The 27817-nt window shown below is 38.9% G+C and overlaps 2 protein-coding genes across 5 annotated transcripts in view; both read right to left on the bottom strand.

The window, feature by feature from the left end:
* MCCC2 (methylcrotonyl-CoA carboxylase subunit 2) overlaps nucleotides 1–23847 on the bottom strand; it is a 34998-nt gene extending 11151 nt beyond the window's left edge. Inside the window, exons 1-12 of the mRNA XM_051643173.1 lie at nucleotides 23655–23847; nucleotides 20211–20277; nucleotides 16978–17062; nucleotides 16701–16802; nucleotides 16011–16138; nucleotides 14035–14147; nucleotides 8313–8426; nucleotides 4077–4141; nucleotides 3062–3161; nucleotides 2142–2237; nucleotides 815–887; nucleotides 534–610 (exon numbers count right to left, since the gene is read on the bottom strand). Of these exons, the coding sequence (XP_051499133.1) occupies nucleotides 534–610; nucleotides 815–887; nucleotides 2142–2237; nucleotides 3062–3161; nucleotides 4077–4141; nucleotides 8313–8426; nucleotides 14035–14147; nucleotides 16011–16138; nucleotides 16701–16802; nucleotides 16978–17062; nucleotides 20211–20277; nucleotides 23655–23792 (1158 nt within the window). The 5' untranslated portion in view covers nucleotides 23793–23847. The remainder of the gene's footprint in view (nucleotides 1–533; nucleotides 611–814; nucleotides 888–2141; nucleotides 2238–3061; nucleotides 3162–4076; nucleotides 4142–8312; nucleotides 8427–14034; nucleotides 14148–16010; nucleotides 16139–16700; nucleotides 16803–16977; nucleotides 17063–20210; nucleotides 20278–23654) is intronic.
* Nucleotides 23848–24463: 616 nt separating this feature from the next.
* BDP1 (B double prime 1, subunit of RNA polymerase III transcription initiation factor IIIB) overlaps nucleotides 24464–27817 on the bottom strand; it is a 55091-nt gene continuing 51737 nt past the window's right edge. For all 4 annotated transcript variants that reach the window (XM_051643169.1, XM_051643171.1, XM_051643170.1 and 1 more), the window contains 2 exons: nucleotides 27248–27488; nucleotides 24464–26884 (listed from right to left, as the gene is read on the bottom strand). In XM_051643169.1, the coding sequence (XP_051499129.1) occupies nucleotides 26756–26884; nucleotides 27248–27488 (370 nt within the window). In that variant the 3' untranslated portion in view covers nucleotides 24464–26755. The remainder of the gene's footprint in view (nucleotides 26885–27247; nucleotides 27489–27817) is intronic.

Genomic DNA, 27817 nt, shown 5'->3' with positions numbered 1-27817 from the left:
AATCACATCAAAGATGCCCCTTAATTCCCCAAACAGGTATTTTAGTTCATAGATTTTATGAGACTGCACATATGTTCACTCATTAGTCTAAGCCAGGAGCTGCTGCAGCAAAGTATGAAAATAAAATATCTGGTAAACCAATGAAGTGAGTACTGGAATCTGGATTTGAAATGCTGCAACTATTACAAAAGCAACTATGTGATTTATTGTAGAACTTTACAGTTTAGAGGTTAGGAAATTCATGTAATCTGCACGGACTTTTCTTGTAATAGCTGCATCACTGTGTGTTGCAGTCACACAAATTCAAATGCTGTTTTTCTAGCTGTATCTTCCTATTGACCTATCTACTTCACATCACTGATTCTAAAATATGGTCAATTATTTTTACAGCTTATTAAGCTACTTCATGTTTACATGAAAAATGTGGATCCAGTTCACTTTCATTATTTTAAGAAGTTAATTTAAAAAGCAAGTTGTCCACCAGAAATTCTTTTTTTCTCAATGGAGAAGAAGATAGTAATATCTTTATTTACCTTTTTTGCGGATTCTGAGAAAAGAACTCCATTGTTTCCAATAATTCCTACTGGATAACCAAATATTCTTGCAAATCCTGAAGAAGAAAGACACTTAAAATTTTCACATATATTTATTTTACCATAGCATTTAAAGGTAACACTTTACCTTGGTAATAGAAGTTGATATTTTTCTTTTGAAGAAAAACATTTTTAAAGGTATCAATAGGTGAGCCAAGTGGAATTTATCCAACTATAAAACCAGTGGAAACATACTACAGAATAATTGTATTTCTAAATACCTGTAATTAAAGTATCCCCATACAAGGCTTTGAATTCATCAAATTTACTTCCGTCTACAATTCTAGCAATGACCTTAAGAAAAAAGAGAAAAATAAAATTAAATTCCTAATCCTTCATAGTTTTTATTTTGTTTAGAAAGACCTTGTAACTTAAAATAAATGCTTTCCATTTAGAGAGCAACAGGCAGCCCACTATATAAACTGTCTGGATGGCAAGCAAAAGTAATTTTCTTTTTAAAGTATGACTTACCTAAATGTTTATAAAAAATGTCATTTTGAGATTAAGAATATTCTAATTGAACAGTTAAAATTATTAAAGGGACAAAGTTTTGCTGATTAGTTAAATTTCAAAGAAAAACTGCTACCTCTGGTCATCTAAACATTAAACAACAGTCTCACATTTTTACAGAGAAAAACATAGACAGCCATGCGTCACTTTCCTACAGATATGTTTATTTTGAGCTTTGCTTAAGTTCCTGACATACAAAAGCAACAAAGATCTGTTCTGAGGTTTCTCTGAGATGCAAAGAAGCCATTTTATGTAAATACAGATCCATTGACAGCAAGCCATTTGCCAGAATATATTTATTGCACTTTTAAAAGAACACAAATTTAAGCTATGACAACTTCTGAGGGTGTGGTGTGAGACTCAACAACATTAAACCTTTTTTTTCCCTTAATGCAAAGCAAATCTTAGTAATTTCTCCCAAAGTATTTTAAGAAAGGTACATAGTAAGACTTCCTAAAATATATACTTGGTTACTAATGAAAAAGGCTCCAAACATGGGATCTATGCAAAACAGAAAGGATGGTCTTGGATGAAGATACTGAGGCAAATAATTACACTAGACCTTTAACAGATACACTAGTCTCCATGTATGTTTGGAAGAGCACAGAATTGTTAGGAGTGCTTATATTCCACAAATTTTTAAACATCTGACCTTTACTTTCACAGAATTAGCAGAAAAAAAAAAAGCTACTAGATCACTCAGCAAGCCTACTGAATTTTTGCGAACACCAAGCTTCCTATTTTTCAGCAGCTTTTTCAGAATTTCTCTCTCATCCTCACTCATCCTTCTTAAAGATATAACCAAAAAGCATTACATTTTCAACATGTCATTGCTATTGCAATGGATCTGCCAGAAAAAAAGTAAAAATAATCTTAAAATATTTTATGAAAATTAAATATTGTCTATACACCCCAAACAGATTTCTGTTGACAAAAGGTTTCCATTGACACACTATGATGATATAAAGGGTGATTTTCTGTTAAAAAAAATGAGTGTATGCATGTATGGGTATGTGGATCTTGCATGTATATTCATACCTCTTTGACATCAAAGTTTCTTTTTAGTTCGTCACCAACTATTCCATATATTTCATCAGCAGGAAATAAAGGCTCTTCTGATGGTTCTATAGTCACCTGTACCAATTTAACAAAACAATTTACACATAAAAGGAATAATGAGACCACATAATGACTTAAAAAAGCAAAGAGCAATTAATTTGCCAGCTGCTTTGAGCAGTTTTCTCTACACCAACTGCATCAAAATGCCTGTACTGGCTTGTCTTCATTTTGCCTGAAGTTCACATTTCTCAAACTGAAGGTTGGTAACACTTTGTCTCTTACTGCTACCTTTGCTTCTATTCCTGCATATACCTCCACACATGCTCAACTTCCATGTTATAAAAAATAATGTACGTTCTCCTATTTCCTTACTTTTCCCTTGTGCCCTATTAGGCAGGCAGCATTCTGAAAAAATGCTGAAAATTTCTGCCACACAACTGAATACAACATGTTGTCTTCCTTCAGCTGCTGAGCTTTATAATCTTCAATTCACTCTCTTGCATCTCCTGCCAAAACAAGTTAAGGCAACTCCTCCCCCACATGCTATACATCCCATTTTCTAAAAGGCATTTTTTAATCAATACAATAACATGATTTAGGTCTATCCCCTCAATTTTATAGCTTTCATTAATCATCAGAAAATGTGTATTCAAGAAGATTATTTAGTAGGTATCTAATTTTAAGCCATGGAAACAATTATGTTGGCTTAAAACGGAATTAAGCACCTTGCAAGACTAGATTAACTTCAAAGTGCAGTTCTGTGATTCTGAAGCACTGTTCCATTTGCTTCACTCTTGCATGTGTCTAAAGTCAGAGACAAAAAAGGTGTTGTGTAAATCAGGTGAAGAAAAGCACTTCTCCTTTAAACAACGCAGTGTTTGCAGATTCTGTACACTTACATCTATTTTCTTTTGGCGATTCAAACTTCTTACAATTTTCCTTGCTAGATGAAGTGCATGATTGTCATCCAAAGCATAATGATCTGTTACACCAGATTTTCTGTATATAAATAAAAATAGTAATATGAAGACTGACAGTGAAGATTGGAGGCTCTAAAAACTTTTAAGACTTCAGAAGTTTTATATTTATCATTAAAATCTAGATGTTAAAATGGAGCTTACAATGTTTTGTTAGGAAATTGCTTTCAAAATAAAACCAATGCCTGAACTTTTCTTTGAAACAGCACACTCAAGTTGTCAGAGATAACATAAAAGTGCAACTCTACAGAGTAAAAAAATCAAAGTGACAGTATGGAAAATGACACACATTGTTCAAATTTAAATTAAAATTCATTTGAAGTTATAGAGAAAACATAGGTTTACAGAATTGGTATGGACTGCCCCTGAAAATAATAATTTATTCACTTCAGTAAACCAAAGTAAAATTTAAGCATTTATTGCACAGCAATGTTTAACTTATTGTACAGTAATGCCAACTTTACTTGCTACTCATTTTAGAACTAGAAAGTGCACAGAATTCTGTTCTGACAGCAAGCATTCTCTTACAAAGAGCACAAGGTATTTTCATCTTGTTTGTATTAAGTTCTGACAGTAAGAAAGACACAATATGCAAAATGCCTTTCTCAATGTGTACTACTTATGAACACTCAGTATTAAACAGTATAAAATAGTCCTCCATATTATGCATGATGCTGCAGTATACCAGACATCTAAGTATTTTAAAGGAGTAAACAGAGGATACAAAATCCTAACTAGAGTAATATAAGGTAAATATGCTGCTCCAACAGTAAAATGGTTAACCAGCACCAGACAGGCACAGAAAATGTGAGACACAGAAAATGTTAATTTTCAAAATCTAAATATAGGCTAAAAATATCTAAATATAAAATAAAATATACCCTAATAAGGTCTAAAAAACTGAAAAAATTAACTCTGGGAAAATATTTCTTTAAACCTGCAGTGAAGATCTGCCCCTCCAAGATCCTCTGCTGATACCTCTTCACCTGTTGCTGCTTTAACCTACCACAAGAAAAGGAAAATAAGCTTTAGAGCTGACACTTGTTTTGCATTAATATTTATACTGCTTAGTTACAGCAATAAAGGAGACTTTTGCAGAATGCTTCCTCATTAGTAGAATATCCTCAGTTACTCTCCCTCAGAGCACTTAGAATGTGACAGAGTCTTGTCAAAAATACTTTATTTCTCTTTGCATCCTTATTCTAGCATTAATATGTAGGTTTTATTTAGATTCTCCGCTTTCTATTTCATTTATTTCTGTGTCCATTGTTCGAGTATACTTACACACCTTTTATATTTATGAATACGCATTTTCACATAAAAAACGTAGCACTTAACAAGTAACTTTATGATTTTGTGATTCCTCCTGAGCAATTTCTTCACCAGGCTGCAAAGCCCCATGTCTCTCAGCTTCTCTTCACATCATAAATGCTCCAGTTCCTTCATTAGCTCCATGGAACTTCACCGACTAACTTAAGTTTGTCCATGTCTGTCTTGGTCTGGAAAGCTGAGAGTCAGACCTAGCACCCCAAACGTGCCTTACAGAAGCTGAGTAGATAGAAAGAATCACCACCCTTTACTAGCTGGAAACATCCTCCCTAATGCACGCCCAGGACGTTGCTGGCTGCCTTTGCTGCAAGGGCATTTGTTGCCTGATGTTCAACTTGGTGTCCACCACAACACAGCAGTTGGTCTCCAGCCTATTCTGGTACACCGGACTACACCTCCGTGGAGCATTTGCTTACCATGTTTTAACTTTAAACAGTTTGGTTCAGCCCCTTTCTTCAGGCTGTTGAGGTCCTTCTGAAAGGAAGCCAAATCATCTGGTCTACTAACCACTCTTCACAGGTGTTTATCATCTGCAAGTTCGCTGATGGTGAGCTTTGGACCACTGCCCAGGTCATCAATGAAGATGTTAAATGGTGCTGGTCCCACTACTGACCTCCAGGGTACACCACTTGTGACTGATCTCCAGCTTGAGCACAGCAGTTCAGGCAGGTCATTTACCCAGTCTGCACTTCCTCCCTTTGCTGAGACAGTGTCAAAAGCCTTATCAAAGTTAATATAAACAACGCCCACTGCTCTCTCTGCTTCCACTGAGCCAGTCGAAACAGAACAGAAGACTATCAGTTTGGTCAGGCCTCATTGCCCCGTTGAAAATCCGTACTGACTACCCACAGTCACCTTCTTGTCTGTAGTGTTTTTGGAAATAGTTTCCAGGATTATTTGCTCCATCATCTTCCAAGGTACTGCAGTGGAATAGAGCTTTCTACAAACAGTAGTTTAAACAGTACTAACTTTCTTAAAGTTCATTAAACCCTAAATTCACAAAATAGAGCCTTGACAAGATATGAGGGGATTTTCAAAGAAATCCCTGTTTAATCTCCTTCAGCTAGCAGTCATCAGAAATGAACACAAACTTTAGATAAAATGTGTATTTCCGACAATAGATCAGGCTGACACGTAGAAGAGTTCTCAGCACATAAATATATACAACTTTGACAAACTTATCCCTTTTTACCAGGCTTTGCTACACTGCTGAGGCAGAAAGTAAAAATTTTTCCCTGGGGAAGAAAGAACCCAAAGTGTCTGGAATGAAGAAGCCTACAGGTCAATACAGCATTCTGAGCTACCAAGTACTATGACTAAGGGTGAGGATTTGGATTCTTCAGCTTGATGGAGTGCAGAAGAAAGGCCCTGATAATACCACTACTGTGACTCCTCCCTTACTAGTGGGATCTATCTTTTCATTAATTCATTACTCCTCAACTTCCTAAAAATAAGGCCAGGGAAACTCACACTTCAAACTTTGGACTGTACCTGCAATTCACTGTTTTTTCAGTATACATATCCCAAGACCAATTGTAAGAGACATCAGGGATTTTCTTTCATTTCCTTCGGATGTTTTGTTTTAGGCAAGTGAATTATAAAATCCAATCCAATTTTCTTTGTACAGGAAAGACTTTTTGGGGAACAGAGCATACACAATAACAACTTCAATATCTGCTGCAACACGGAATGGAAGTTTCTATGGGAGTGTGTGAAGTAATTTTGATGCTTAGAAAAAGGCAAAAGGAGTATTTTCAGTGAGAGTATGAAAAGTTCTACCAAACACAAAAGCTGACAGGTAGTGATATTAAAGTTTGATCTATACGCACAAAGATAAGGATCACTACATTGGCAGGTTGCTAAGGAACAAATTAAACTGGAGGACAGTTGTGAAATCTTCCTCTGGAAGTGGTGAAAAGCTTTCATCCTTTTTAACTTCAAAACATCCTTGCAGTCACTGACTTGTCTAGCCAAGTCTTCCCTACAAGACTTGACTCAGGTCACTTTCTTTCAGCTGCCTATCCTGGCAGGTCTCATGCACTACATCTCAGTGACACACATGTATGACCAAAACTGCTTTAAGATGTCAAAACAATTACCATCCCCTAAGAATGAGAGTCTGCTTCCCTTTTTCTCAGCTTCCCAGCCAGCTTCCTAGGCAATACTGGGTATCAGCTGTCTTATTTTGTATCTGCTTAATGCTGGATATTGGAAGAAAATGGTGTGAGCAAGCTCTCCAGGACACAGCACTTGGTGTACCCAAGGCATCTCCCAGCGTCTGATGAACCTTTCCAGCTCTCACATAGATCCATCCTGAATCACTCAAGGTGAACAGCACTCCCCAGGACTCTTGCCAATGGAAATGCCATTTCAGAAGAGCTGAGTTTGCTCAGGTCTGTCAGATTAACTAGCTGAGCTTCTGCTACAAATTACCCTGAACCTGAGCAAGCCTCATGAGGCAGTACTGCCACTTTATATGCCACTGATTCTAAGATCATGAACTGTGCTGGGCCTAGAAAGAGTTTGTGCTTGGACAACTCAGGTGTTGTCGCCCTGCAACCAGGGTGATTAACACAATAGCCAAGGTAGTAAGGGTGTCATGTAAAAGTTAATTTATTTCATAGTACTAATTTCCTTATCTCAATATAAAAATGCATGAATCACCCAGTATTACTCACTCAACTAATACGTTATTCTCAGCTAATATATTCATTCATTCATATTTATGCCACTTTTCACCATGAAACTCCTAATATCTAAATCACAGTGATAAATTTACAGAAAATTTCTTAATTCTGAGGGAAGATTACCTATAAACAACAAGCTGAAACAGACTAATACAATATAAATGGGAACAAAGACCTAGGTAAGACATTTGAAACAACTACTGCCAAAGAAATTCCAACAGACAAAGACATTCTAGAATTCTAAGGAGCAGTAAACACATCTAAGAGTTCCCAAAGACTATAACCACAACAGCAAACAGTGCCATCTCAGACCAGCTTGCTATGAGACAAATACTTGACTATTTCAAAAAAACAAGTTTATCCAGACTTCACTGAGACTACAATGGTTGTGCTGGGTGCTGCTCTATCTGTTAGCCCTAGCACTAAGAGAACATTTACTACTGGAAAGTCCTTTCTTCTCATAAAGTTAAGTAAATTCATACCAGTATAAAACTGAGCCTACACTAGAACATACAGTGGTACAGCTGTTTTTTAAAAAAATAAACCCCACTCAAGGACTCCCTTACCTGTTGAAACCAAACTACTATAATACTAAAGGTGTCTTACGCTGCAGTATTTTGCACAGTCACAAATTTCACTATGAGTTCCACAATAAAGTAAGTTTTAATTCACAGGAGTTCTTCAGGTCAGCTTCCTTACAATTTCCTTACTAAGAAAGTAAGGAAATAATTACAAACTCCATCATAAGCGCAAGTCCTTTCTCAGTAAACTGACACAAAACACAGCAGATCAGGCCTGCTTCTTCAGTTCTCTGATCTTGACTGAGATACAACATGCTTGTATTTTTTTTTTTAAATTCAAGTCAAAACTGGAGAGTGCATAACTGAATAGAGAAGCATTCTTGTAATTTAAAATGCACATGACAATCTAAAAGCAGTACTATAAAAACACTTCAACAAAGTCTGATTAATATATATACCTTTAACAGAAAAAAATACTGAAATTTAGGATATAAACATTCAGATATACTTAAAATATACCAACTAATCTACAGAAGATCTGGAAGTATCTCACCATGAAAGGTTTCAATAGTTTAAGCTCTCAGTAGCACACAGTTTTTGGGGGGACTATGTCACCAGAAACTTCTGTGTCCTTACCAGCGGTGGCCCTCCCAAGAATATTGTTCCCTGTTTGCCAACAATGATACTTTCATCAGCCATGGCAGGTACATATGCTCCTCCTGCTGTACAGGATCCCATTACTACTGCTATCTGTTTGGAAAACAAAAAACACAAGTTAATGAATTGTCCAACCCATAAAAATAGCAAAGGCACACACTACTATCATATATTGTACTGATTTTAATACAGGTTCTGGGATAGCACTGGAAGATTATTATTGTCTGACAGAGCAAACTTTTATGTTTTAGCTTTTCTTAAAAAAAGAAAGGAGGGAAAAAAAAAAAAAAAGGAGTATCACTAGTTTTCAACACTCTCTTAAAACTATAGTTTTCAGGCCACCCTGCAGGAAAATTCCATATATGAAGTACCACGAGCTACATATGTCAAAAGTTTTAATTAAAGAGGCACACATTGGTAGTGATGGTGAATGAGAACCTCAGTATGGGCTGGCAGCGTGCTCTTGCAGCCCAGAAAGCCAACCATGTCCTAGCCTGCATCAAAAGAAGTACAGCAGCAGGTCAAGGGAGGTGATTCTCCTGCTCTACTTCACTCTCATGAGACCCTACCTGGAATTTGTCCAGTTCTGAAGCCCACAACAGAAGAAGGACATGAAACTCCCGGAGAGAGTACAAAGGAGAGCCACAGAGATGATCTGAGGGCTGCAACACCTCTGCTATAAAGCCAAGCTGAGAGACTTGGAGGTTTCGGCCTGGAGAAGAGAAGGCTCTGGGAGACCTCATAGAGGCCTTCCAGTACCTGAAAGGGGCTACAGGAAAGCTGTGGAGGGACTTTTACAAGGGCTTGTAGAAAGAGGTGAAGGGGTAATGGATTAAAACTTGAAAAGGGGAGATTTAAATTAGACATTAGGAAGAAATTATTCACTGTGAGGGTGGTAAGGCACAGGAAGAGGTTGCCCAGTGACCTCGAGGAAGCCCCATCCCTCAAAATGTTCAAGACCAGGTTGGAAGGGGCTCTGAGCAACCTGATCTAGTGGGAGGTGTCCCTGCCAATGCAGGGGGGTTGGATTTAGACGATTTTTAAGATCCTTTCCAACGCAAACCATTCTATTCTATGATTCTGTGACACTTGTTTTTACCAATGAATGGTAAAAGGCTGAAACCCAGAGGTTGCTCTTGGTATTTATATTTAAGTGAGAGCATTTGGTGTTGCTTATTGGCATCATTTCATCAATGTCAACATCATTTGAAGAAAATTCATCACATTTACTAATATTCAACTTTAGTTCTTCAATGGATCAACTAATTTACTCTGCACCTTGCCAGGTGTGTTGAGTATCTTACAGGCTTTAGCATGAATAATCTTAGCTTCATCCTAATTTTGAGATGAACTTCTAAACAATGAACATTTTCTAACAGTAATATTTTGGTGACACTTTTACAAAACAGACTTGATCCCAGACATGATGAATACCATAGCAGTGTATGATCATGAGGGTGAAGTTTCTCATTTAACTTCTCATTCAGGGGTGCCCCTTCAAAGGCAGAAGGATCACAGAATCACAGAATGTTTGGAGTTGGAAGGGACCTTGAAATCATTGAGTTCCAACTCCCCTGCATGGGCAGAGACACCTCCCACTAGAACAGGCTGCTCAGAGCCCCATCCAACCTGCCCTTGAACACCTCCAGGGATGGAGCCTCCACAACATCTCTGGGCAGCCTGTTCCAGTGTCACACCACCCTCATGCTGTAGAATTTCCACCTGTTCTCTAAACTAAATCTCTCTTCTTTCAGTTTACAACCACTACCCTTGTCCTCTTGCTACAAGCCCTTGTAATCAGTCCCTCCCCAGCTTTCCTGCAGGCCCCCTTCAGGTACTGGAAGGCCACTATGAGGTCCCCCCAGAGCCTTCTCTTCTTCAGGCTAAACAACCCCAACTCCCTCAGCCTGTCCTCATAAGAGAGGTGCTCCAGCCCTTGTATCATTTTCATGGCCCTTCTCTGGACACATTCCAACAGGTGCATATCTTTCTTGTGCTTGAATACTCATATGAAAAAGGCAGACAGTAATAAAGTAGTTGTCTAATCTAACACTCTTCTTCACAACAACAACAAAAATTAAAACACAGAACAGTGTTATTTTATGTTAATTTTGTTTAAAAATATTTCTAAAGTGACATCAAGTAGCATTCTGGGTTAAATGATAATTTAATGTTTGCTCTGAACAGAAAACAGCACACAGAAATTAAACGTCCAAATCACATTACTTGTACCCAAAGCAGATGAACTATATCAACCTATTATCATCAAACCAAACAGCTTTTTCAGCAAACTATTTTCAGAATTTTAACTATATTCAGAGTCACATGATTGATCCTCAGTATTCTGTTCTGCATTTAATAAACTTACCCAGAGGTTCCAGGTAAATACTCAGATAACATAAGCCTCTAGAAATGGGAGAAACTTGAGGAAAAAGTTATTTTGACTTTTTCTGCAGAATCTGTATTTTTCTGTATTCCTAGTTCTACCATGCTCATGCTGAAATGCCTGCATTTAAACTGCAACTCAGGTTTTACTTTTTCCATACATAAACTGTATATACTGGTAAACTCCGTATTCTAGTTGCTAGGTAGCACAGCCTCAAATTCCCAGCTAATGTGCTACCTTCCTGACTTCATTCTTTGAATTACTGCATAGGCGATTATTTAAGAGCTCAATGAAGATCAACAATTCTGAATGCACATACAGGATTTAATCCCCACTGAGCAGCTCCCCATTGCATCCATGCAGCACACAGGTGTGCGAGAGCTTAGGAAGCAGCTAACGAGAAGCTAATTACAGCTTTCTGATTCACAGCCATACAGACATCAATGCAATTTAAAGCTGCAGTAGACATATAATAAATTAGTCACAGGTGAAAGTGGAGAGGAAAATTAAAAGCACAATAGGCAACTGGAAAAAAAAAAATAAAAAATTGAGCACTTTAAGGGCAAAATTGAGAAGGGCTGATGAACGGATGAAACAGACCTTTAGGCAGGCAACAACAAACAACAGCAGGTTAAAAAGCAGCAACATCCAGACTCCCATGTCAGGAGAATCAACCAGAAAGGCAATCTGAGGGAGAATAATTTCCTAACACCATTTCCTAATGAAACATCCTCTCAGACAGGGAAGACGATTCTAGCTACTACAGTCCACTAGCACTGAATCAATGGTGGATTTGCAAATGCTAACACTGCCTTTTTTGAGATGAAACAAATAACAGAAACATCTCCCAAACAAAACACACCTCTTCATTCAAGGAGACATTTTAGAAAAGCATTTTTCCCAGTCTTCTATAAATATTTTAAGAAAACTAAACTTTCATCAGTGTCATATTCCAACTGTTTTATTAAAAGGCAAATCTTTCCTATACTTGTATTTTATTGTATAGGAGTACAATGTTACTCTTAATGTAACTCTATATGGTAAAAGTAAAAACAAATTCAACTTTATAAGGAACTTTACACATAAGATGAAGTTCTTTCAAGATAATCAGGAAAACATTAGTGTGACTTTGGGGCCAGGCATTTCTAGGAAAGTCCTGCATAATGTCAGTAATTGTAATTCCAGCCTTCCAAACTGGGTTTACACATTAATCTTTGACAACACATCTAAAAGTCACTACTCCCATATCAGATAATGATTGGAGTCTGTCGCAAAAATAAAATTTACCAAAACTTCTCCTAAAAAGATAATTCAGCAAAACAACCTTGTGACTGTCTTCTTTGACGCTTGCTGTTCCATAAAAATGCTGGGACCAATTTTATTCACACATATAAATCTAAAGTACAACCTAGAGCTATCCATGATTCTGCAGGATGGTCAGCTTGTAAACCATCTTTTTTCATAAATATTTTTGTTCTAACTGAACAGTACTTTTTCTCTGGAGACCCAGCTGATCACCATAATTGCTCCATTTTTATTGATGGAGATAAAAGAATTGCAGAAGTTAAATTATCTTAGACTTTCTAAAGAGATTTCATGAATTGCCTTGGATTTCTCTGGAGGCAATGGATTTCAGGATTCATGGTAAAGATGGTTGAAGATTTAAAGTCTCACTTTCTTTCAGAATGTGCCAAAAAGGTACCAAATAGCAAATCTAGTTTCCTCAGAAATCACGCTAAGCCCACGTCTGCTATGTAAGGAGTCAGATGGGATGCCATAACTTTGATGGATTCACCTGCTTTGCACTGAAAGGAAGTATTAGCTGCTAGTTCCTCCTTCTGGACTGGAGGATTCAAACAAGAACAGCTTCTCAAGGAGAATAAATAAAAACAGTTCCAGCCCAACCATGCTTCTCATTGACAGATGTCCTACTTCCATTTTGTATTAATGATGAGTTTAACAGCTAAATATGTCGAAATAACATGGCAGTGAAACACTTCCATGACAGTACTGAGATGAAACAGCAAGTTAACTAAACTTTTACTCTGCCTGAGGTTCCAACATGTATTTTTAAGACAAACACTCTAAAGCAACTTTTCTTTTCAGCTGGAATATCCTGAAAAATTATTTCACTTTCTTTGATCCAACCAATATAAAGTTATATGCATTGAATTGACCACTACTGCTAGGAGCAGATGAAATTGAGACAATTCAGTGAAAACAGCAGCTCACTAAGTAGTATAAAAAAAAAATAATCAAAAAGGTTTACAGAAGATAAACTAAGACAATCAACGATACGGAACACTTTCTATAGGAAGAACAGCTAAGTAAGCTTGAATCCTCTGATCTGCAAAGGGGAGTAAGAGGCAGGTATATGAGGGGTCTACACAACCATATGAAGAGGCTGGGAGTTGATTGACTTGACAGCAACTCTGTAAGAATGACCTGGTCATCTGCTTTCCTGGAGCAGTCCTTTATTTGGAGGAGGTTATATTCAAATGCAACGGACTCCTCTGCCTTCCCTGGCAGCCTCTCACAGGTTCCTACTTACCATTCCCTTAACAAGCCCATGACTACTCCCCTGAAGTCCAGTGTCTATCCTGCTACCTGCTTTCCTCACCTCTGCCCTCTACTTTCACTGCAATCAAGGATGCTATGAGCAATCACGTCCTCAACCAGTTCTACATTCTTCAAAAGTAATACATAGAGAAGCAAACCTCCCCTAGCTTGCCACCTGCATCAAATTACTGACCCCCACGCATTCCTGAAATACCCATGACACAAACCCCCTTCTAAATATAGGAACTGTGACTAGCAAGAATTCTATGCATCATTAATACATCAGAAAATAACCACATTGTTGGTGCAGTTTTATCACACAGCACATCAGTGTATTAAATGGGTACAGAAATATACAAATCCCTGTTAGCTGTAAGTGTGTCTCATTTACTAGCCATCATCAAATGGTTCCTCACCTTTACAGCACTGATGCAGAATAATAATCTGTTTCAAGAGACTTCCTAGTGCTTCCTCACATGGCCCTATGCACCATGTTGTCAAGACCCTTTTTCTCCCACTCCAAGATAGGAGCAGGTAGGTCACATCATTAACACTAAGGCCGAGAAAGAAGACAGCTTCTTCAAGACAATAATGATATTCTGTGGACAGTTACTGTGTTTACAGTGACTCCAATCCCCAGAACGGGCCATGAGGTCAGCACAACACAGTTCTATGGCTACAAACCTTGAAACCATACAAAGGCAACAAGCATGAAAACTAATTAGTCCATTTCACTCTTAAGTAAAATAAAATTACCTGTGGAATTCCTTGTGAGGACATGACTGCTTGATTATAGAAAATACGGCCAAAATGGTCTCGATCTGGAAAAACTTCCGCTTGCCGAGGTAAATTTGCTCCTCCTGAATCAACTAGAGTGAATGAATAAGTGTATAACACTGTTCAAAGACATGTTATTGTGCAAGTTGGTGGCTAAGTATCTGCAGGTTACTTAAAACATACAACAATTACTATCACTAACAGTGTAAGTATTTCCATGAATCTGGGTATACTAGTATATTCTTATCAAAAAACACAGGAAAATATTAACACTCCCCCAGTAACATCCATCCCAATAATTCTAACAGAAAAAAGATTCAGATGTGCTTAGAGATTCAATCACACACCCTATACAAACTTCTAAACTCATCTTACTGCAAAACACTTAAACTAAGAGCACTCTAAATGTACAATTTTAACTCAATTATTCTATTGCAATTCTGTCACAAGTTCCAAAAAAGGGCAAGCCTAACCACCACCCAGTTCAAGAGGTATAGTGTGTGTACTTTCAGACCCTGATTATACAGACATACCAAAGACCTTATACTATGTTTAGGAACCTTCACTTATTGTGTCCTTGCCTCATGATGTGCTCTCCAGCTTACAGGTCTGCAACCTCTCCACTCCCAGATAATGAAATACATTGTGTCCTAAGACTTCAAAGGACAGAAAACTAGAAGGAAAAGTACAGTGAGGCTAAGCATCACTGAGATATCTGGCTCCTGGTGACTAATTTTCACCGAAGAGCAACAGTCCACATGCACATTCTCATGTTGCATGACTGCAGCCAGTGATGCCCTACATTCAGCTTTATCATGAAGCAGGGTTTTGATTTCCAGCCCAGCCCTTGCAGAACTGCCCTCCCCAACCAACATCAACTCCAGCAACTAGACAAACTCCAGCCTGGTCAACACACCAATGCTGTGAAAAGGGCCATCCCTGAACACATAAGAAAATGCCCACACCAGAGACTGACTCAGTGACAAATGGCACTAGGTGTCTACATCAGAGAATTGACACCAACATGGCTACTACTGAGGGAAAAGGCAGTTCAAACAGCATGGAAATGACATGGTCGGCAAAGTGCTGGCTGACTACAGAGTACTCCCTCTTGATAGCACAACAGAAATCATGTGAAACAAGCCCAGGCATACAAACTGTAAAGGTAAACCAGGTTTGAATGCTGAGCACTATATCCACAGGGACTATACATCTCAAAGGTGGAATAAAAAAATTAAAATTTTGGTTCAAAGGCATATCTATGTTCCACAGTTCCTCATTCCATAACATCTTAAAAGAGTAGAATCACATAATTGCTCACTGATAACTCACTAAAAAATAAGAGGCAGAATTTGCCGATAATTCAGACTAAAAAATCATACTTGTTTTGCAAACAGTAAAATTAAGTTTCCTCTTTTTTTTTTTTTTTTACTAAAATACATTCTAGCTTTCCTCTTCCCTCCAGGACTCTTTAGATTACAGCATTACAATCCCACAAACTCCCCATCCACACTGTCCCTCTATCCCCTCCACTAATATTTACGAATTCACATTTCTCCTAATCCTTCTCACAGTATTTTTTACATGTTTGGCCTACCAGCAAGGCAAGAAATTATAAACACTTATGCAGGCAAGGACCTCCCTTTATGCTGACTATTTAGTTAGTACAAGCATTCTGACTAGCAAAACACCCAACTGGAAAGCTTCTCAGCTGCTATGCAAATTGCTAAACCAAACAGAACAGATAAGGACTAACATACTGTATTTTTTAAATTGAGACAGCAGAGGTGTATTTCTCCTCTGATGCTGATTTAAACACATCCACTGGAATATACACCTAAAATACATACCTGGTTAGTCAAACACACCCATCTCAACATTTATTTAGTGTCTTACCTAGAGATCCTGAGCTGCCCTTAACAAAGGAGATTTGTTATTTCTGCAATAGGACTTACCAAGATACAGGCAAGGGAGATGATTTTGCATGGCAATTTCTTGAGCACGTAAATGTTTCTTAACAGTGATGGGATAATAGGTACCACCTTTGACAGTTGCATCATTAGCAACAATCAAGCACTCCACCCTACAAATAAAACAAGTTTATGAGAGAAAAATATTTCTAATGTAAGTATGTTTTGTTGGTTAAAAACTGCACCACGCCAAGGACCCTCAAACCTCCGATGCTAAGAAAGAGACCTCATCTGCATTCCCTCAAATGCACTTTGTAACAGCAGTCTCAGCACTAGGATGTGCTGTTTCACTGCCCCTTCACTCCCTAAAATAATGCTGTATAGCATCATATTTAATTTCAATTTTTAACAGTTGTGGAGATACTTTTAGTGAGCAAAACTAATTCTTAGCCTTGAATACTGCTCTGTTTTCTGAAAATTATCTTACCGATGTACTAATCACATTCCTTCATTGGACACCGGAAACTCTTACGTGTGTCCTGCTTTAATATGGGATACAATAACTAGAAAAAAAAAATTTTAAATTACTCATTTTTAGCTAATTTTTGTTGACTTTTTTGAGATGTCAGAAACGGAACACTGAAAACGCTAACAAAATATAATAAAAAACTAAACAAAACTATCACTTCTTACTTTTCATATAATAAAATACAGTAGATCTCTGGTATTTCTCACCCAGATACTCGTCCAATGCCCGTGATAATGCCTCCTGCTGGAACCTCTTCATTACCATATAACTGGTAACCTGCAAACTGGGAGAATTCCAAGAAGGGAGACCTGAACAATGACAAGACAATTATAACAAAGAATTGCCCATATTTGCCATTGAATCTCACATAAATTTAAAATTTTAAAAATAAGATTTTTTTATTTTTAAAAAGAGAGAAGTATTCTGTAAAACTTCAACTGTGTTACTGCCCACTGTTTATGGAAACTAAAGAGAAGTACCTACCCAGGATCAATAAGCCTGTCAATTCTCTCTCTGGGTAACAGCTTTCCTCTTGATGTGTGAAGCTTACGGGCTTTTTCTCCACCTCCTGTGATACAACCATAAACAGTTAGATTTACTATGGACACACGAGAGATAAATCACCACTTATATTAAAACTTAGAATGGAAGCACTTGAGTATGGAAGTATTGAATGGAAGTATGTACCTTAATAATGAATTCAATTAATAACGGTTTTCACTTCAAACAGATTTAAGGTACTGATAAAAATGCTTGCTTTTTGGAATGTACTCAATTTTCTCCCTCATTTTTTATAGTTAGTCTTGATGTAAAGACTTTAATAAACACAGTTGTGTGAAACTTTCTCCCACTGCTTGGCAAAAAACAGAAAGGTTGAAAACGCAAACAGAAACAAAAGCCTAACAGTGGGAACTACCAAAAATACTATTCCCTAAATTGGTTCAAACTACCTGTGCTGAAACCAGTCTTGAAAGATTCAGCACTATCTGAATTAATTTCCTTAGATCACTCTAAAACTGTAAGAGGAGTTCAGACACACAGCATTTAATATCAAGTTTATCTTTGCTTCATTTGAACCCTTTAGTCAAAGTCATCCTAAATCTTATATTTTGCTCCCTAGAGCTTTATGTCATTTGATAGTTAAGATTTGTTGACACACCTCAGCTTCTTTGTAAGAGCAGCTTATACAAATATTGTCTATGTAGACAGATCATTGATCCACCTAATCACTCTAATACTGTCTCCCCTGTCCAAAATAAAGAAGGTGCTACTTTGCTAACATTTCTCCTGAGACTTACATATTTTTCAGCTAAGCATCACTGAAACAGAGCTTTTAAGCTTACATTTCAAGCCCCTTCTACTACCTCCTTCCTTGATCACTATGCACACCATTTCCTACCTGTTAGGCACAGCAGAAAGCTCACAATTTATCTCTGAGTCAGCCTGTTCATTAGGTCTGTATATCCAGCCTAAGTTTAAATCTTCTAAATTCTTTCTGTACCAGTTCCGTAAGATACAACCTCTCATATCCACCCACAGAGACAATACTCTTAGCCAAGTTCTCAGCATCCCACATCATGGTAACTGCAACATTTGCTCTGACCTCCACCTTGCTTTTCTCATTTACACCCCAAATGATGCTGCAGAAGTAATTTTCTATGCTATGATTTTTGTCACCTTTGTGCACTGCCCCTCTTCACACACTGATCGTAAATGCTTGCCCTCTGGACCCTGTAGCCATTCTATTCAACTTTTCCAACATCACCTTGCTCTATACTAGCCTCCACTCTGTAGGCTTTGAGATCCAAGGTCCCTGACAATGAAACAAACTTCAGGACATTTAATTTGAAACCTCTTATTTAATTTCTCCTTCAGAGTAATATTCATAAAAGTCTTCATTGTGACTACTGATGTGCTATGAGAAATCCATCTGTTCTAACTTATCATAGGCTGCAAGTTCTTTGGGACAGGGACCATCTTCCTGTTGCAAAGATGGGAATTACTCAGCAGAATGCAATCTGGGTTCCCAAAAGCCCTACCACTGCAGTAACCAATAAAGAATGAAGTATTCACTACAAAGACATGAAGCAAGTGCTCATCCTCTAAAAGACAGCTCTCAGAAAGAAAAAGATGTTGCATCTCGTGGAATCATAGAATGCCCTGAGTTGCAAGGGACCTTACAGATCATGTAGTTCCAACTCCCCTGCATTGGACAGAGGCACATTCCACTAGATCAGGTTGCTCAGAGCCCCATCCAACTTGGCCTTCAACGCTTCCAGGGATGGGGTATCCACAGTTTCCCTGGGCAACCTGTTCCAGTGTTTCACCACCCTCACACTAAAGAATGTCTTGCTAATGTTTAAATATTCAGTGTAAGTATCTAATTCTTCTCATATACTTAAGTGACAGGCACAGTCATGTCAGTCGATGTCACTCAAAACAGTGTATTAACATGCTGGTAGAGTTCCATCAGATGGAGGAAAGATGAGAGTCATGTTCTTGTCCTGTTGTCATGAACAGGCTAGAACAGGACAACACACAGCAGTGAAGCAGGCCATGATCCACACAGGAGACTGCTGCACCATCTCTACGTCCATAAAAAACAGAGGTAGTCTGTTTCAGCACCTCCTCAGGAAATCCTGGAACTTTGTTTCACAGCAATCAAGAAAAAGCACTAAGCACATCTTAACTATACTTTGTTCTTTAAAAGAAATTGCATTATACAAGTAACAGTATATGAAGAGACAAACAACATCATGATGGACGCAAGAAGGGGAGAATTAAAGCTGCAAGCTCAACCTCTGGCAGCACAGTTATAAACCATGAATTAACCATTTTAATTTTATCATTTCCATTAATTATAGTCAACTGTAATTAATTCAGGTAGTCTTGCAAGTCATGAAGAAGAAACACTGATTTCAATCTTTCAAACTATTACAGACTTGCTTTTGTTTGCCAGCACACCTACAGCTAGGGCCTTGAAAATATCTGCACATGAAGTGACTAACATGCAATTCAAAAATAAGCACATTTGCCAGCCCTATTTGTTAGCAGGCAGTAGTGGGTGAAGCAAGGATGCAGGCAAAGTGGAAACTGCATCAGTAGAAGCCTTTTATTAATAATCCCTTCTATTAAAAAAAAACATTGCCATTAGAAACATACATTCCATTGATTATTAAGCTCTTAACGCATTAAAAATTAACTGACTCTAAATATCCCGTTTTCATTATTTGCTTGTTTACTTTCTGCCTCTCTGGCAACTATATTAATCTTCTGTTTGACTAAATCAGCCTTGCTTTCATTTACATCTGCTTCCAGTAATTCATGGACTTGCTTGCAATAGCATATAGGTCTGATATTCAACAGGCAAACAAAAATATGTGTTAACACATTAGATACTGTAGTAAACAAAGAAGTGCTAATGGTATGGGCCTTTTCCTTAGCCAGCCTGAGTTCCTTAAAATAAAACCCCTAAATTTGGAACCAGCTTAGCCTGGACACAAACCTTTCAAGATTTTCAACTGACAGAAGACGGTAAATAGAGTTTTCAATAGATAAGCTAAAATTTCAGTATGTCTACTATAATCCAGCAAATACCTTGCATCTACATGAATGGACTAATGAATGTACAGCCATAGGGGAAAAAATCCAAAGAAGAAAACTGGGTTTTCAACTAAATTAAACAACTGTTCAAAAACCTAGACTATCATACTTACCTAACCTGATTTTTTCTGCTTGCTGTTGGAGTTCAGTTACCAGTGCTTTCATTCGCTCATAGTTTTCCTAAGTGGGGAAGAACAAAACAGCATTTTAAGTTCAAGCAAGAGTAACACTATTACTTTTTAATAAGCAAACAAAGAAAGTACAAGACTTATCTTCCAAATTTCCTTGTACCTTATTAAATACTGGTTCTGTGTTGTCTTCAAAGTAATAAAATTTCTACCTAACTATTGTTTTTCTTTAAGCATCCCATAGCACTTAATAAATATGCTTCACAAAAATTTTCAAGTGCATTAGGATTGTAAAAGACTAGTTCCAAATTTAATAAACGAAAATAAAATTAGTCATTACAGAGTTCAAGTGCTGTTTTTCAGGTTTTGTTTATTTTTGTTACAAGTGTCTGTGTTTTTTTCAATCTAATTTTGTAAAAAAAAATCATGAGGGTGTAGCAAAAGATTAATGACCTAGATCAAGCAATCTGGTAAACACTTTTTACATTCCTGTTGTTTAGGAAGAAGGTGAAGATAAAAAAAGCTCTTAAACACTACATGTCTGGTCTTCTGGCCAATATGCCTCTTAGAAAAACAAAGACCCTTAGTTTCGAACATCAGTGATCCTGTACTGACCTCACCATTTCTCTCAGAATTATCCAAAACAGTGTGCTCATTACAGCAGTTTTTTTACCATTTTGTAGTAAAAAATGAAAGTATTAGTCAAGCTTACTTGTTAACCCTTACAAAAGTGTAACTGCAATAAAGGAACAAAATAATTGCTTCATAAAAATAGTCATACTGCCTTGTCTAACTCACATTTAGAGGATTAATGGGAATCTATTTGGACAGAAAAAAAACTTCTTGTTGACTCTGTATTTGGTCTTAAACACTCAAAACTAAGGTTTCTCCTAGAAGCAGTAAGTGTTGCAGTTAAGTTTGTTCAGTTCTGTCTTAGTCACTGAAATGCACAAAGATGCAAAGCAGGAAGAAAATAAAAACATGTACACAGGCTGCCTGGTAAGACTTTAGAAGGAACACATTCCTCCCCATCTTAATTGCTACAAGTAGATAAGAAATACTCTCATAGAAGGCACAAACGTATCAGGTGAAAACTGGTCTTCGCAATTTTATCAGCTCGTATACACAGTTAACACATAAAGTCAGCATTTAGAGATCATCCAGCAAGGTCAAGATGACACACTGAAACACCAATTTCAGCTCTTGTGCCTCTGTTGGCTCTTGGGAAGGATTCCACATGTCCTAACAAAGTGCCATCTGTGTTCCTGCTCATAGCCTGCACCTGCCTGAACTTTGTAACACTCAAATGCTAGCCAACAACTACCACATCTCAAGATACCAACCTCAGTTAACAAAATGATGAAAAACTGCAAAAGGACTTTTTAGTTCACGTGTTAAATAGATTATTTACACAATATTGTATGTAGTCAAATATTTGAGTTGCTTAAATAACTTCTATCCTTATCTTTCATGCCTTTCACCAGAACACATCATTATACTCTACAAAGTAAAAATGCGTTGAAATCTTACTGTAGGTTTTCAATACACATAGAAAAAGTTCCTCTCAGAACCAAATGTACTAATTCTACCATATGTTTATGGGCTCTTCATTAATGACAGAAAGGCCAGCGAAGTGCCAGAAATTCTTTTTGGAAACTGGCCCTTGCACTGGCAAGTGATATAAAATCCTTTTGTTAAGATGAGGGCTTCTACAACCTTAAAGCAAAATAATCAAGAGACAAAAGCTACAGAGTAATCCTACTGTTCCTGCACAAGCAAAGTGAGTTACTGCTACAAAAGCAAAGTGGCTGCAAGAGCAAACCCTTGGAATCTCTAAATAAATTTTCCATTTTTTTCCAGAATCCAGACTTAACTCATTTTTAAATTACATTTTTACCTGTCTGGTTTGAAAGACAGTTTACATTTTGAAGGCCAGCCTGTCTAGCTGAACTCATAGGCAGAAAGGCAAACATCAGCTAAAGGCAAGACCTCCATCAGGTATCATGTCTTCTTTTGTTTGCACTGCTGTTCCCTGTGTTGCTTTTATTTCAGATGGTCAAGAGCCTCACAGAAGGGACCTCAGCTCTTCGTGTCTTCATGCATTTACGGTGCTCCATAAATTATTTCTACCAAATACTACCACTATTAGCTATTTCAGCGGTTGAATGACGTAGTAGATGTACGCAAGTAAGTGGGGCTGTCTAGCAGAGCTAGGCAAACTTTTCCTGTCTTGACATCCTATTGGAAACTGGGGCCAAAATTAATCAACACGTAAAAAAAAAAAAGGTAAAAAATGTGTTTAAAAATGCTACTCAGCCTTGCTTTTCTTTTGAGATCAAAAGGTACATACACTCAAACGCCCACTTAGTGACAGCTCAGCTGAGTAAACACACATAATTAAAAGCTGCCCTTTTGGGGGGCAATACGTATCTCAAGAACAGGCACAGAGATTTGTAAAAGTGTAAAGCCAACCAGAGAACCAAAAGAAACATTTCATTAGGAACACATGCTGTGTCTGCGCTTGCTGTTCGCTATTTCACGTGGAACAGATTCCAGATCAAGCGCAAGCCGTCCTACCAGTTTTGATCCTCAAACCCATGCCTTTCTCAGCCTAACTGTGAACACGACTTTTATGCCGACTATGTAAGTACTGTTTTATTAATGGAAAAAACTGGAATTCCACCTAACCCTCCTCCAGCGACGACTCTTCCTGCTGGCACCTGCTTCCTGCGGGCACGCCCATCACCGGTAACTACTCCCCCAGTCTGCAACTAAGGAATCAACTCGCAAACTCAAGAAAATGTCCCACTTTGAAATCATCAGACGCCATCCTCAGCCGCCTACAAACTCCTGGTCTCCACTTCATGAGTACGATCCTGACCTACCCCTCGTCAGCACCAAAAATACACCAAGTCCTGACATTCTGACTTGAAAAAAAATTGTAAAAAAGACCCACAATGAGGCAAACGCTAGCACGAACTCAAGTTCTTCTCATACCTCTACACACAGCCTATGCGTTATAAACGGAACCGGGGCCTTATGAAGGGCGAACGGGGCAGCAGCACCAGAGAACCGGGCCTGCGGGCAGCCCGGCCCCGGGCAGCTCACGGAGCCGCCCGTTCATCCCGCCCCGCGGGGTCAATGGCCACCGCAAAACGCCAGCCAGGCCGTGACGGCTGCTGGACCCTCCTCAGAGCCCCCGCGCCCGTCTGGGCCTCGCTCTCCCGCCCGGCCCTGGGCGCCCCGAGCGGCCGCGCCCGCCGGGCCGGGCCTCCCTCCAGCCCCGGCCGCCGAGGGCTGGAAGCGGGGGCTGGGCAAGGCCCCGCCGCCCGGCTCCTGCCCCCCGCGGCCCGGCCCCGCCACCCGCCTCCGGCCCCGCCGCACGGGCAGGCGGCTCCCGCCCGCCGGAGCCTCCGCGGCCCGGCCTACCTGGTAGAGCGCGGAGCTGGCGTCAGGGCTGGAGCCCAGCGCGGCCACCGCCTCCCCGCGGTAGGTGCGGGCGGGCGGGCCCGCGGCCAAGCGGCGCAGCAGCCGCCAGGAGCCCCGCAGCCGCCGGGAGCCCAGCATGGCGGAGCAGCAGCCCCGGGCCCGCAGCCCCGGCCCGCAGCGCCACCCGCAGCCCCGGCCCGCAGCGCCACCCGCAGCCCCGGGCCCGCCACTCCCCCCGCCGCAGCCAATGGGCACGGCGGGGCCGGGCGGCCCGTTCGCCTTCCCGGCCCGCTCCGTCCCGCGGGAGCTGCCCCGGCGAAGGGCGGGAGCCTTCCCGCGCAGGCCGGGCTCGGGGCCCGCGGGGCCCGGCGGCAGGGCCGGGCTGGGAGCTGCCTCCGGCAGGACCGCGTGTGGGCAGCAGGGTAACGCGGGAAATCCTTTGCTGTTCTGCCAACGCGGGGGGCTCTGCCATTCACTGCAGGACGGTTAAGATGATCCAGTAGTAGGGGCAGAGCCTTATAAAAAAATCCTCACCTCTGCTGGAGTTGCTTCCTCCTTTGAAAACTTCGCTGTTTTCCAGTTTTTTTGTTTTGAAACGAGGCCATAGTATTTACAGAGGTAACAGGGGGAAGTCAAGTGACCACGGAGATGAAGCTCTGGCCTAAATCAAAAGCAGAACCACCATCCCACCCATGGCCCGCGCACTTCCCAGCGCTGCAGCCACAACTTCACACGCTCCTTTAACCCACTTTTTTAAACTTTCTATACCTGTAAGCAAAGCTGCAACTGATACTCCAGGAAATGGACACTTGGGTAATATAAATAATTTATTAACATAATTTACATACAGGATATGACTACTTTCTTTGAAACAGAAAGCTTATATGTGGTAACACAGGGTGTCAGACAACACTAAGCAAAGCATTTTTATTGTCGCATCCTTGTAAAAATGCTTAACTAGTGGGCGTTTAGATTTCACCACTTTTCCCTACATCCTTCACCCTTATAAAATCTTCATACACAAAACAGAACACAACAATTGTCTTATCTCACTTCAAATTAAATTTGTTCTTAAAAAAAACCCCACGTCTAACAAAGTGCATGTGATTTACTGCAGGGAAAAATATGCAGCCCCAATTAACAAGGCAGATAAGGCACCTTAAATCTTAGTAATGAAATAGCTGGCTTTTTTTTTTTTCCTGCTTGTAATATGAAGGCAAGCTAAAATCTATGCAACTACATGTAGAATGGTTATCACCTCAGAAAGTACTTAGGGCAGTTATTTTATAGCCACCTCCCACAAATCTAATTTTAGGCTCTATCAGTGCAAGTGATTTAAACATGCCACATGTATTAGGAAGTAAATGCTTGCATACATAAAATAATATTACAAGATATAATACATGGAGATTTATGTATAGATTAATCTATTTCATAATGTTTACAATAAGACAATATTTAGATAAACATTTCAAGTTACATTGATTATGCAAAGCACAAGATACTGCCTGAACAGAAAACTACTGTTAGGGGTGGGGGGTTTTTTTGGGGGGGGCTAACAGCATGACCTTCAAGTAAGCTACTTTACACTGGAACTGGTAGTCCCTTTTCTATCCCCTCAAGAAGATACTGCTAGCAACATTTGATTGACAGAGGCCTGGAAATGTAGCACTTTGCAGTAAGAATTGCTTTTCCGTGTATTTTTGCTTCCTGACAAAATTTTAAAGGCTCCCTCAGAAGCCTTGTCAATAGCTTTTGAAAAGGCAAACATTCTCAAACTTCAAGTACTTCAAAATTAACTAGACACTGCTATGAAAATATTTGCCAGGAAATGATTATCCAGTCCAAAGCTGAAGATAGGTTTCTTAAGAGCATAACAATGCCATCAGTTTCACTTTGATAATAATTTGTTTTTCTAAAATACCTGCTGTTATTAAATAACAGGAGAAACTACCGAAATATTGACACTACTGAAATCTATGCATCTCCTCATTGTGGAATGAGGAGTTTCAGAATAAACACTGAATCTTTCAGTGAACACCCGACTTTGAGGCTACATGAACCCTATTACTTCAAAACAACCTTTTAGATGAGACAAGTAAAAAAATCAGACTAAAATCTAAAGCTACACCAGCATTTTATAGCAAGTTACTGTACAAGTAGACATGCAACATGAGGAAAACCATTCAAATTCAACTGCTTCAAAGTAGCAAATCCTCACAGCAACCACGTTGGTATAAATCCAGTCTCTTGTGCTACTTTGCACAGGGAAGCCAAGGAAGTCAATAGAGATAGAAAGACTTGCATGTAAAATCAAAGAAAAAATTGGCATCTATCTCCTTGTTTTCAAATTTAGAAGGAAATCAACATTTATGCTAGGAAACAGTAGCCACTTCCACTCCAGTAGGACAGTTGCAAAGATTAACATTGTGTAGCATTTTCTAGTAAATAGTGTTTTTCCGATTGTTCTCAACAAATTTACAAGGAACTAAACCCATTTGGCTTTTCAGGTTAAGATCTTTTGCTTTATGTAATTAAAAACTCTTACAAAAATATGTAATTTGGAGATGCTAATAAAAATACCTGCAGTGCTGAACATATCTGTGCATTTACTACACTACTTCCAGAAATTGTATCCTGATCTATAGAGATTATACTATACATAAAAGGTTCACTCTTCCTTCTAACATACTAACATAACATACTTCACAAAAAGAAGTAAAGACTTGTATACCATTTAAAATCACCTATGCATTTAAATTAATGCATTTAAATTCAAAAGGATACTTGTCACAAGGTTAAGTATTTTTTCATTGCACTTTTCTGGTAGATATTCATGCACTCATGATCCACATTTAAACCAAATGAAAATATAAACCAGAAGCTGCTGGTCTGGTCCCATGACATAAACGTAGCAGTTTAGATTATGTCAATACTTTAAATGTGTCCAGATTGCTTCATCTTTTTGGAATTTATTAACAACAGCTTGGCTGATAGCAAGTGTGGCAGAATGAACATCAGAACAAATCAGAACTTCTTAAAAATACCCTTTTCTTTTTGCATCATACTCTCAGATCCCATGATTTTATAAAGCAAATTTGCTATTCTGAATCATCTACTTCCATAAAGATGTCACTGAAAAAATACTCAGAGATTCTGGTTGGCTCTTCTTCCTTCTCTTGATCTTTAGCACAAAGGGGCAGCTTCTCAGATGGCTCATTACTTGGAACCTAATAGAAAAAGAAAAAGCTGCTTTTAATAGTCTTTATCTGTTTATGTCTGTGAGTGTGTGTGTATATGTGTGTGTGTGTATGTACATATATATATGCACTTCAGCTTCCAATTTAGATAGGAATTTTATACAAAAAATGCAGTTTATTGAAAATGGAAAACAAGTAGATACATGTGCAGCTTAAAAACAACTTGGTACCCTTGCAAGTTTCCTAGACTTGCACAAGTTGGAATTTAGTCACTGCAACAAGTATCTGTCTCAAAACGTGAACACGACATGCCCACCTACCCACTTCTGAAATAACTTGTTCCCCCTTCTTCACATCTGAAAAATGCAAGGGCATTCAAAAGTAAACACGTACCGTAACTGCAAAATCAGCAACTACATTCTCATACTCCACTGATGATAATGTGCTTGTAGAGGGAAGGGAACATGATCCCCTGTCACCCTCAGTGGATGGACCAGGTCTTTTTAGACTTCGCTTTGGAGTCACGATTCGAGGCTTTGGGATCTTATCTTTATTCCGTTTGGTATCTTCTGCAGATTTAGAACTATTTTGTTTGCAAATTAAAGATAAAAATCCCAATGGTTTTCGTCCACACCTGTTCAAAAGAAATAACAGTCCAGATGTTATAGGATTGCTCCATACAAGTAAGATGGAAGTAGCACCACAGAAATCCAACTCATTACACAGGAAACACACACCTCTGAGATCTATGAACATTTTAAGAAAAAAAAAAAAAAGTCATTCTGAGAAAGTCTTTTGTATTGCTGATTATTCCTGCACAAGGGTTTTTCAAAATGTTAAGAGACTCTTGACAATCTTTAACCCTGACAACAGGAACCTACTACTTGCAGCTAAACCGGAGCTTGTAAAAAACTACCAGATCTTCAGAGATTCCAAGAGGAATGAAGACATACTCCTAAAGAA

The sequence above is a fragment of the Apus apus genome, chromosome Z (genome assembly GCF_020740795.1).
Source record: "Apus apus isolate bApuApu2 chromosome Z, bApuApu2.pri.cur, whole genome shotgun sequence".
Lineage (NCBI taxonomy): Eukaryota > Metazoa > Chordata > Aves > Apodiformes > Apodidae > Apus > Apus apus.
Note: the sequence above shows the minus strand (reverse complement) of the source record. Positions and strands in the feature narration are given on the sequence as shown.